Source organism: Carettochelys insculpta, chromosome 8 (assembly GCF_033958435.1).
Source record: "Carettochelys insculpta isolate YL-2023 chromosome 8, ASM3395843v1, whole genome shotgun sequence".
Lineage (NCBI taxonomy): Eukaryota > Metazoa > Chordata > Testudines > Carettochelyidae > Carettochelys > Carettochelys insculpta.
Genome location: NC_134144.1, coordinates 46,944,223 through 46,956,897, shown reverse-complemented (window position 1 = coordinate 46,956,897; position 12,675 = coordinate 46,944,223). Strand labels below are relative to the sequence as shown.

Here is a 12,675-nt window from a genome sequence, read left to right as displayed (position 1 = left end):
CAGCTATGCAAATAGCATAGCTGAGGATGACATATTCAGCCCCACACTTTGAAATTCCCTTAGTCCCAAAACAAATTGGGAATAAGGGAATTTCAAAGTCTGGGGTTTATTTCGAAGCGCCCGTGTCTATACAGCCAGTCTGCATTTCGAAAGCAGCACTTTTGAAGCACAGTTCGTTGCCATTATGGTAATGAGTCACTGAATATGCATGTCAGTGCCTCATTAACCTGTTCCAAAGTACTTCATTCACATGCCCCTTTCGAAAGGGAGGGGCATGTGTAGACGTAGCCATAGGGTTTTTTTGGGCTGGAGCCAATAATCTCTTCTTTCTCATGGTTTGTTAACTTACAGATGGATTGAGCAGGGATTCTATAAATCCACGTACCCAGACTCATTGATCTCTGTCTGCAAAATTGTTCATAACCTATTCAGTTTTTGAATTTGTCTGTGAATTTGGAAGTAAAATCATAAATTGATGAATGGCCTTTGTGGGAAATGAGTGATATGATTGGCCATACAGGTATGTAATATCCCTAAGGAGATCAGAAAATACCTTGTTTTTGGAACTAGCTTTGGATGAAATATGTCTCTGGTCATTTTGCAGTCATTCAGCATGATTGATTTAGATGTAAATCATTCTTGTATCACTTTGTGTGACTCTTACTGTATCATAGTGTGCAACAGACTGTGAGGTTTCTTGAGCAACAAAACAGTACATACAATCAGTAGACCCTGGATTGGGAAATGAATGCTGTGATTCTTTTCCACATAATTTTGTTCTGTTCCATTATGTTTCATTTGGTTCAGTTCCATTCCACTGGATTTGATTAGCATCTAAGAAACAAAGAATTCTACCAAAACAAGATTATGACATTCATTGTGTTTGGAATCACTGTGCTTCAGCCTTAGTGTGAAACAGGCATTAGTCTCTTGTGACCCACATGTTTTGATGTGCACAAACCTTTCATCTTAAAAGTATTGTGGAAAACCTCTTAGCATTAAACCATTGAAAAGTAACTCTGTTCAAATATATATCACCATGGGGAAACTCTAGTTAGGGAGAGTGAAGTAGAAGCCAAATTTGTTTGCCCTTGTCAGCTCCTGCCAAAAAAACCCTGCATCAGAAAACTGGCAACATCACAGAATTATGAAGACAAAAAGCTTGGTCACATGCTAAGGAAAAGAATTTGTACCACGTGTACCATTTAATGACCCCTTCCATAATAAAAAAGTCTGTGCAAAAGGTTTCTGAAATGTAAGTTTTCAGACTTCAGATCTTTTAATTAAGCAAATACTTGCTATTCTATATTATTTCATACATAATTTTTTCTTTCAGTACCACACTAATTTCTTTGTCTAATAGTTTGGTTGGTATTAAGCAGTAAAAATGGTTAGTGGATTAGAAATTGTAAAACATTCCATACTACAAGTATGTACTGCATAGGCAGGTACCATACCATATGTGAGTGATTTAATCTACCCATCTTTTGGAAGATAAGTCAGCTTTAGAGTCAATAGGTGAAGCACTTGAACATTACTAGTACCAGTACATTTTAAAACTTCTTTGTAGATATTGCAGTTTCCTGTTTCTGAAGTTAAATATTTTATTTGGATAAATTGCTGCCTGAGAAACAGGGACAAAATAACACGTTGGTCTGTGCTTTCACCAAGTATTTATCGGCTATAATGTTTAATTCTCCTCCTCGGACTACCAGCCTGTTTGGTTGCCACAGAAACGAACTGTTCTTTGAGGGCGAGAGATCTCATTCAGGGCTTTGGTGCGTATAATGCCTAATTACGGGTGAGATTCTGCTGATTTCAGGCTGATTACTCTGTGGTACTCCTTGTCTAGGAGCATGAATAAGGCTGGCGGTATGTGGCCCTATTTGTATGTTTGGTACATGGGTATAATAGATGTTAAAGGCTGTATTGTGACTCAGCCTTGCACAGCTCTCAGTGAGGTAGACTAATACCCAGCCTCTTCTCCATGTGCAGTCACTTGAGTGTACTCCACTTTACAGTTGCAAATGATGGTGAGTGTAGAGCAGGGGTCAGCAACCCCCACACGCGTGCCACACCCAGCATGCGAGCCAATTTGGAGTGGCAGGCAGGGGAGCTCTAGCCCTGCCCTTCCTACTCCTGTGCAGCATGCAGTAGTGTCCTTAGCTGCGGGGCCAGGGCTGTGGTGCAGGTTCAGGGCAGCGCCCCCCACCCACTCCCCTTTCTCCCCACCGGAGTACAGGTGCCTTCCCTGCCCTCTCCTCCAGGCATGGCCCCTATCCAGGGTGGGATAATAAGAAAGCTACTCTGCCAATTCAGACTAGGACCTTAGTGGCTTTAAAAAGTATCATCTGCACTCAGACCATACATTGAGGTCAAAGGGTTAAATTACGGCGCACTGCCTCGGAAGGGTTGCTGACCCCTGTTGTAATATGTGATGCTAGATGTCTCAAGGACAGTTACATCATTTTGGAAGTATACTGGCCATCTTAATGGACAGAAATAGTATTGTCCTAGGTGACAGTTATGTGGAGTTTGTAGACCAGTCCCAATATTTTTTTATTTGAACTATATTCCTCTGGCAATGCATGACAGTGTCTTGCTTAACTCTTTTCCTACTTGGATGCATTGAGCTTAATTCTATAGGAATTGTCCTGCAGTAAGTCTGAAAACATTTTTAGTAGTTGTCTTATGCTTCCTCATTTTGTCTATATTTAATATTTCTCTCTGTGCTCTAATAATTCATATTGATCTTGAAGCTACATTTGCCCTTTGTAAGTGAAACATCAATGCTCTGTAATTTTGATTGCATTATTACACATAATTACTGAAACACAACTTTTGCACATAGACATTGATTCTACTACACAATGTGGCATTTACAAAATGTTGCTTGGAAAGCAGTATATCAAAGCACTCTACAGAACTTCTGTGCATGGTAACAGAGTCTGAATGGCCAGGTACCAGCACAGCAGCCTAGAGTGCCATAGATACAAATCCCGTCTTCCCACGCATTGTGAACTGTCCCTTAGAGGCACGTCTTAACTATTGAGGTGCAATGCTAAAAGCCATCACTTTGTGTATTGAAATGCAACTGTAAAAATCATTACAATAAATGTCACCAGTAGAGGCATGGTTTGTATTACGTATTTGCTCAGGTGCAAGAGTTAATAATCATAATGTCAAAGCTCTGAGCTTTTTGTTTGGTCCTGCCTGAAGATATCCATAGTTAAATGAGCAAATAAATAGATTTACTGCTGTGCGAGACTTTATAGATGAAAAGTTTTATTCATTTACTGCTACTTCCATTTTATTATGATCTAAAATTTGAAATATTGATTTCACTATCATTTTTCAAGATGTTGAAAGACAACACTTCCTCTAGTGCATGTGCTGAACTAGCTTGAAATGGTTTTGTTTGTAGTGGTCCATTGTTTTCCTGTCCATACGTCTATCAAATTACCCAATGTTCTTTATTCCAAGCTAGAACCCCCTTCACCATACATAATAATCCTTGGTATAGGAAATTGGAAAGTTGAGAGTTTTGGCTAAGAGCACTTGGATTCTTTGAATGGTTGGGTCAATATTCAAATTGCATTTTTAAAAATTAGTCTTGTGAAATAGTTTCTGAAATAGCCCTATTCAGGTTGAACCATCGCTCTCCAGACTTGACGGTTCCCATAATAAGGAATTTGTAAAACCAGGGAAGGTCGATGCTTACCCCTGTGCTCATCCTGCTGCTCTCACTCCCTCTCCCCCACGGTTCTGCTGCTCTTAGCATCTTAGCACTGAGGCTCCTGCTCCAGCCAGCAGGCGTCAGCCTCCCTCACAGATGCACTGCTCTGACCCCAGGGCACTGCACCAGCCGGGACTTTGCTGAAGCCCCCTGGTTTCAGCTAGGGGCTCTGCTGCTCCAGCTGGCAGGATGTTTCCGTAGTCTAGCAATATTCTTGGCCCCAGCCTGCTGGTTTTCCCCCATTGAGTGCTCCAGCCTGGAGCACCCACAGGGTCCCTGACGATGCCAGACCAGTGATGTTGCCAGACTAAGAAAGTCCAGATTAGAGAGGTTCAACCTGCATATGTTCAGTAATACTACAAAAGGACAGAATAATACATGAAGTAAGGACTTATGCACTTGTTTAACTGTATACACTGAGTTGTCCCTTCAATTTGAAATGGGTAAAGTTAAGTGCTTGTGAAAGTCTTAGATGTATCAAGGCTTTTCACTCATTTTCTATTACAAAACATACATTTCTTAAAGTCATACAGTTAAGCTTACGTAAACTTTTTTGAACCACAACCTTTTTCAGTCCTGTCCAATGCAGAAGGAACTGCTGGCCGCTCATTAACTTAAATCAGAATGACTTATGTTATAAGTTAGTAATCATTTAAGTAAGTATGTGTCTTTAACCCCCTATAACTTTATTCATTTTATGTTTGTAGGTATTTTCCTTTACTGCTGATAAAGAGATCCGCACAGATGATTTATGTTTGGATGTTTCTAGACTCAATGGCCCTGTGATCATGTTGAAATGCCATCATATGCGGGGAAATCAGCTCTGGGAGTATGATGCTGAGGTATGTAGTTATTTAATGACTAGAGGAAAAAAATAGAAGTCTAGTGTTTCATGACTATACTGTGTCTATCTTCACAGAGATTTTTTCCCCAAACTTCACTGATTTTGTATTTTAATTGTATGTTTGAATACCACCATTTTGGATGTTTATACATAAAGAAACTCGATCGAGGTCGTTTCTTGAATTGAATTGGCCTCTGCTGTTTGATTTTACCATTTCCAATTATTATCTTTAATGGGAGCATCTTAGCACTTTCAGCTGGACACAAACTTTTAACATTAGCTATCTGTGTATTGTAATAATAACGCAAATATTGAGACTCACATTAAAATAGACAGATTAAATAATTTTTCAGGCAAATCCTTTAAAAATATAGCCAGTCCAGTCAAATGCCAGTCAGGTCTGCCTATACACAGAATCTTACGGGGTCAGTGTGCAAGTTTCCTAATGACCTTTTCAGAGAAAAGTTCTTAAAACATTTAATACAAAATTTTAGTCTTGTTCAGTGAAATTTACTAGAAAGTGTGAAAATAATTATCTGCTGCTGAATAGTAATAATGATCCATGACCATAGAAGGCAACATACAAAGTATATCTAGGCTGTCCAATGCATACATTTAAAGCAGTAACAAGAAAACTATGGAACTGATCTTGTCTGAGGTCTAACTTTTGATGTCATAAATATGCTTTGTAGTATAATAGCAGAGTGTAAGTCTGCTGTCCCCCTCCTTAGGAGGGAATCATTTTGTTCACATAAGCAAAATTTAAGTGTTCTCTAATGAAATCACTCTTTAGCTATGTTTTGGAGGGATGTTCATGCACTGTGGTGAGCTGAATTAACTGATACCTAAAATATGATGACACAAAGTAACTCCATCTTAGTTATATTCAGAGATTATATCCAAATGGATGATGATTTCCTTTATAACTATTTATAAATTAGGTAATTAATTTAAGAAACCAGCCTAGTGCTAGCTTGTGGCCCCAGTACAGGGGAGTCTACAGCCTGCGGGGGCTCCTGGGCAAAGTAGTTGGGCAGGCACCATGATCCCAGAAGGGGCAGGGCCCACAGAGCGGGGCCCACAGCGCACATTGTGGTGCTCCAGTGACAGTTTAAAAGGCCTTGGTCTCTGGACACCACCACTGCTGCAGTTGCAGCGGCCAGGAGCCCTGGGCCTCCTTGAGTCACCTTGGCCCAGGACAGCTTCCCCATCATCCCTCCCTGCCCATCTTCCCCGTGTCAGCAGGCCTGCCTCCATATTTAAGTGCTTCATGGGGCACTGTGCACAACGTATGCTTAGCCTCTGGAAGGCGTGAATGCCCCATGTTGTTCTACAATGATTCCTTCTGAACAATGCTTTTGCCTTTGCTAGATTTTGGACAGAGCTATGTCCAGCTGTCCTCCACTTGGGTGTTAGGGTCTGTTTTTTACTGTATTCAATGTGTCTGCAGGGGAGATAGAGTGAATAGAACACTAGATATTCACTGCTTCACTGATAAAAACGAATTATTAGCAGGAAAAAAGACCAAGGAATAAGATGCTAGCCAAGCAGTCATGGCTAGGCCCACCAATTAAAGGTTTGTGCTGTGCTAATGCTCTTTCAGCAATAGTGTTGATTTCATCAGGTCTGGCCAGTGTTATCATTTGCTGAGCAAGCACTTTGGATCAGTATTTTTCATATCACAGCAGTGTTATTCTGTGTTCACCGATGTGTCTGGCTCTTAATTTGAAAATACAGTGACATTCTTCTCTTTATTTTAAATGTCAGTTATTCAGGCTATTGAATACAGGTATTTCAGGCTTGTGAGATCCAACTCAAATGGTAAAATGTTGGCCTTTCTATCATTAATTGTTTTACTCTTTTTTTTAAAAAAAAAAGAGCTCTCTGTCCATTAATGAATCTCAAGTTAGAAAGAGCAAAACCTCTGGAGAATTTTCTGATATAACTTCCTGATGCTCACAGTGACCTATTTTATTATTTTATGTGTTTCTCTTTCATGTGCATAAGCCATCAGACCTAATTTATCCAAGCCAACTGGTGTATAATAAAAACGTATTTACAATCCGTGCATATATTTTCACTCCAAGCAAGCTGGATCTTTAGTGAATTCTTGATAGTAGTTTAAATGGTCTAAGACCAGAGGCCCACAAATGAAAGCATATTGCTTAGATTCAAATTTCAGGTGCATTATAGGGGTGTGCAAGGGCCAAAATCTGCTCACTTCTGAGTGTGAGCTGCATGTAACAGAGTCTGAATCATCAGAGAATGTGTGTCAGGGACTCAGGGTTCCTTGCATGCTATGCAGTAAATGACAGCTCTCTAGAAATGGGAATGAGGGTGAAGCTAGTGGGCCACCGTCCATCTCAGATCTAGATAAGTACTACTCTAACGTAAAAGAGTGAACAGTGTCCCCTAGTAGCCAGGCACTTGTGTATTCCATGGAACTTACTTTTAGTATGTTTCCATCCTCAAAATTTCTCATTAATATAGGAACATTGTTTGAGAGCATAATACCAATAGTAGAAAATACTGGCCATATTGAAGCTTGCATCCTGGGGTCCAACTGGCTAAGCAGAAGTTGTGCAGAAAAAGGACCTGGGGATTACAGTGGTCAAGAATCTGGATATGAGTTAACATGTGCCCTTGTTGCCAAGAAGGCAAGTGGCATATTGGGATGCATTAATAGGAGCACTGCCAGCAGATCAAAGGAAGTGATTATTCCTATCTGTTTGGCACTGGTAAGGTCACATTTTGGAATATTGTGTCTGTTTGGGGCCCCCCTATACAGAAAGGATGTGGACAAATTGAGAGGATCCAGCAGAGAGCAACAAAAATAATTAACAGGTGGGACACATGATTTATGAGGAGAGGTTGAGGGAAATGGGCTTATTTAGTTTTCAGAAGAGAAGAATGAGGGGATATTTGATAGCAGCCTTCAACTGGCTGGAGGGAGGTTCCAGTGAGACTGGAGCCAGGCTAATCTCAGTGTTGGCCAATGACAGAACAAGAAGCACTGTTCTCATATTGCAGTGGGAGAGGTCTAGGTTGGATTTTAGAAAAAAATTTTTGAAGGGTGCTGAAGCACTGGAATGGGTTGCCTAGGGAGGTGGTGGAATCTTCACCCTTACTGGAGGGTGGCAAAGGCTTGACAAATGTCCAGTTGGAAATTGGTCCTGCTTTGAGGATGGGGTTGGACTAGATGACCTCCTGATGTCACTTCCAACCCTAATCTTCTGTGATTCTAAGTCAGTTGCAAAACTCCCTTGATATTGGTGAGGTGCCTTAGCGCCTACCATTCATATAGATAATCCAGTGTGCCATACAAGTTTCAAAGTGTATTCTCGCTTACTTCACTTCCCATTTGTTAATGGATTTTACTTCAGAGAAAATATGTTATTCCACAAATCAAATTTAGAGAAACGGTTTTATTAATAAATATGGAAATTGAGACCCCACCTCCCCCGAATATTTTGGCCTAGAATAAGCTTCCGCAAACGCTACGGCCTCAATCTTGATCCTCCTACTATTATGCGAATTGCCAGCAGCAGCTGATTTAACAGGTTTGATCAGCAATACACTTCTGTAGATTTGAGATCCAGAATCTTTTTTTAAAATCTGAATAGATAAGTCACGGGAAATTCTTCTGAGCTTTAACAGATGCCAAATTGGATGTTTTTTGGAGTGAAACTAGAAAAATATTGTGTTTATAACACCTATACAATTGTTTGGAAGACTATTTTGAGTCTATTAATGATTATATATGGAAATTATGTAGTACATTCCCTATCTATATCTTTCATTCTACAAAACATGACATCGCTTTTTTAACATGCTGTCTTTTCCTATTTCAAAGGAATCAACATAAAACATAGCATTTAACATAATGGAAGAATTTATAAGCCACATATAAAAACAAAATCAACCATTAGGTGGCGCTCAGAAAAAAGAAATAGCCACCGTGCTTCGTGATCAGTTTTATACGACAATTCTGTGAAAACTGCTCCGTTTGCCATCTGTTTTTACATATAAAACACAATCAGTTACATTGAGTAGAGAAATAGAAGTTTTGTATTATTTATTTCATGGCCTTTATTTTATAGAAGACCTTGCAATATCTGTCAGGTTATGTGATTCTTTGCAATACTGGATGTAGTTCTCATCTCAGTCTCCTCGATGCATTATGGGAATGGGTTTGGTACATTTTACATTGAATATCCTTTCCCCATCCTATATATCTGTGGAGAGGTTTGGCCCCTCTAGTACTACCTGTTTTATTTTCATGTTTTTATTAAGGACATATTATTAAACAATAGTGCATGGCTTTGTGCTATAAGCTAGAAAATGGTATGTCCTGAGCCAATGGCCAATTACTTCATGAACAAGCTCACTGATGGAGGGGTGGGAAACAGTTGCCTTGGGGCCCCTTTGAACTATGTGGGGGTGGGCAGGGGCAATGCCACAATCTGGGTGGCACTCAGAGCTTACTGACCTTGGGCCCACCCCATCTGCTCTTGGCCTTGCCCCTTCCAGGGCACAGAGCTAGGGCCCCCTTCCACCTTGCCCCAGGGCCCACAGCAGCTGTCAGCACCGCTGTTCTTGAGCATTGGGAGTTACCTATATATCATCATACTGGGTACTTAGATGTTTGTTACACATTTTCCAAATCTGATATTAGAATATTGATAAACAACTATACCCTCAAACTTAGAGACTGTATGTAGTATCTATTATTTTTTTTGTGTGTAATGCTGAAAGAAAAGGGTATGGCCCTTTAAGCTTAACATAGCCTTTAAAATAAAATTGCCATCTTATTAAACAAAGCTTGGTAAGAGCATATGCTTCTATGTCTCCTGCAGAAGTTCACTGCAAATATTTCAGGGAAGTATTACACATTGGGCCCCAGTTCTTGGATGTACATGTACACTGTGTGGTTGGAATCTGAAAGGCTCAAGAGTTAGACTGAATTCTTGGTAAAGAAGGAGAACCGTCTACTACTGCTTCACTCGCCTGCAAAGTCCCCACTATTTTTTTACATCCATGTGCACAATACATTGTAAGTGCCCTGAGACGTGTGGATACACATGCTGCCAGCTGTGGGTACTCTGCTAATCAGCTAGGTATCATTTGAATTTTTCCTGGCACTCAGCTTGCAGGGTACACTGCTCGTCTTCTCCATTGCTGAGAAACTCTTACTCTGCATGTGCAGAAACTCATTTATCTTCAGCTCTTGTTCTTCCTCTTCCTTTCTGAGGCATAGTTTCCACATTTTTCCATAGTGTAACCTTATGCCAGTAAAATTTCCCTGTGGCTAACTGCCAGCTTACCGTCTGAACTTGGTATATATATTTTCATTTCTGTGTGCATGTATTCAGTGGCATTCAATGTGACTGTGAAACATGCAGCATGAAAGAAGCACAAGAAATGTTGGCATGGTCTCAGACTGAAGACGGACATGGCTATGTTCCATTTTTTCATGTCAGCTGCTAGTCAGTGTTCCATACCTAGGGCAGTCTTCTCCTCTTCCCCACCCCTCAACCAGACTGAGTCCTTGAAGTTGATTTAAAAAGGGTTGCAGAAGCCTTCAAAGGTTGGAGAATTGAACAATATTCCCACACTGGGTTGAACTATCTCAGAGCTGCTGATTTTTATGTTGGTCTCACTCAGTACACCATATAGCTGTCACACTCTGTTACAGCTCTTTGAGAGATACTTTGAAACAATTGGTCAGCCTACATGCTTGGGCCAAGTCTTGTGAGATGCTGAAATTTCATCATGAACATTTGTAGTCCTCAGCACCATATATCTAGCAGATCTTATGTTGATCTTATGTCAGACGCCTGCAGCAATGACCAATGATATGCCTTGGATGCTTCTGTCAAACTTCCTGAGACCTCAGCTCATTATAACCCTATCACTAGGCCAGACTTTTTCATCTAGAACATTGCTAAATTGTCATAGTAAATCAGTATTGATATGTCTGGTAAGAAGTAAGTAGCAACTAGAATAGCGAAAGCAATAGCGAGTTTGAAGGTGATGGGTAAGATCTGGAAAAGCAAAGTGATTAGCTTAGGAATGAGGCTGAGCATTTTGAAGACGTGTGTATTCAGCAGTATGTTGTACAGATGTGAGGCATGGGTGATAACAAAAGATTCAAAGAGAAGGATATTGGCATTCAAGAGGAATTGCTATAGAAAGATCCTGAGAATAGAATGGATGCAGAAGGTTACCAATGGGGAATTATATAGGAAGATACAGCCAAAGGAGAACCTACTGCCAAAGGTTATAAAATGGAAGTTACAGGTACTCAGATATATCTGCAGAATGAACGATGAATAAAAAATCAAGACCCTGGTATCTGGCATAATGGATGGTTTGAATAGGAGAGGCAGACCCCGCAGAGAATGGGTAGATGATATAGTAGATTGGTGCAGAGCTAGTCTACAAATACTAAGCCACGCCGCACTGCTCAGGGAAAGATAGAAGGAAATAGTGAGAGAGACATCAGACACCAACAGGCACTGAACCCATGGTTGATGATGATGATGATGACGACGACTCTAGTCAGTGGGTTGTAGTCCAAATTCTAGACAGCAGTACCTAGCTTGGGTGCTAGGTTGCCCGGTACTCTCGTCCCGGAAAGTGATGGTGTGGTGGCAAAGAGAAGAATTTGCCCTAGGTCACAGTGCAGTTGTAGAGTCTCCTGAGGCGGTTGCTGATCCCTTGCTGCTGCAGTAGCTTTGCTGCCCCAGGTAACAGTGGATCCTCTCCTCAGGATCCCTGTCAGTGCAAAGGGGTCCTAAGGAGAAATGAGCTTTTACACCATGCAAAACCCAACCCGTTCCCCTGAAATCCTACCCTTCCCCCAACCCCACTTTGAACAGCAGACCAGCACATACATATTCAGCTACAAAGAGAACCTCCATGTCTGCAGGAAGAGTTGAATTTATAATCAATCATGCACAGAATGGGAGCACAGATTTCACTTGGAGTTCAGCTATGGGAATTCTTTATTTGCCTGTGCCTAAATCCCACCTTTTGGCACCACCAGCTCTAAACTGCTGCTTAGCTCATGTACACTGTCTCTCCAAAGCAGGTGATGTTGAAATCACCCACCTCCTTAAATCACTCCACAGCCTTAGCTGGGTTTGGGGGGAGGTGAGAAATAACAAGCTTCACCACGTGACTCTTATTTAATTGTGTTGGAAGGATTCCTGTTATTCCATTCAGAAAGCCTACTTTGGCCTCTCTGAAGACAAAGCTACTGACTCATGCCTAGGAGATCTGTTTTTAATTTCTTGAAAAGAGGACACCTAGGACTACTTAAATGAGAGACAACCAAACACTCCAGTGCAGAAATCACACAGCTCTCTAAGTCCATGACCCTTTCAAATCCAGTGGTTACAGTCCCTTAATTAATAGCTTGTTAGTTAGTCTTTGTGGCGGGTAAAGCCCAAGTGGCTGGATTGAAGAGCTTCCATGAGAATCTCTGCTTTTGCTTTTTTTTTTCAAAAGTAAGTTTTTAGCAAGTATGGATGCTGAGAAAAGCATGAAATTGTGAAGTGAGGGGACCCTAAAAACTCAGAAATAATAAGACCTTATAAATCTTATGGGATTTAAGACATAAATGATTTTTGGGCCATGACTCATGATCTTTGAATGTCTGAGTTTGACTACGCTGCTTGGGTTGATTATACTGGAAGAAAGGGAAAGATGATAGCAATGAATATAAATCAGAAATTAGGTGTTAGGTAATGGAGCCAAGGGACACCAAGAGAAATCTGTAGGCAGCAGATCCAAGAGCAATAAGAAAGAGGGTCTTTAAAATATACTGGGGAGCACACAGAATCATGACAATATTGTTCCATTACTAGATGACAATGGTAGAATTATCCATAATAATGCAAAAGATGTGGCATTATTTCACATGTCAAAATTGAGAAGCAAAGATTTAAATTGGCTTGTAACAAGCTACTCTGCCCAAAATTAAAAAAAAAAAAAAACAGAATAGGTTGGATGGGTGCTTGAATCACTGTTAAATACATTGTTAAACATTTTAAATTTAACTCCAGGGACAATTAGTTCTTGGCAGTAAAGC

The 12,675-nt window shown here is 40.6% G+C and overlaps 1 protein-coding gene across 2 annotated transcripts in view; it reads left to right on the top strand.

Moving 5' to 3' along the window:
* GALNT13 (polypeptide N-acetylgalactosaminyltransferase 13) overlaps positions 1-12,675 on the top strand; it is a 341,581-nt gene that overhangs the window by 307,058 nt on the left and 21,848 nt on the right. For both annotated transcript variants that reach the window (XM_075001619.1, XM_075001618.1), the window contains one exon: positions 4,444-4,578. In XM_075001619.1, the coding sequence (XP_074857720.1) occupies positions 4,444-4,578 (135 nt within the window). The remainder of the gene's footprint in view (positions 1-4,443; positions 4,579-12,675) is intronic.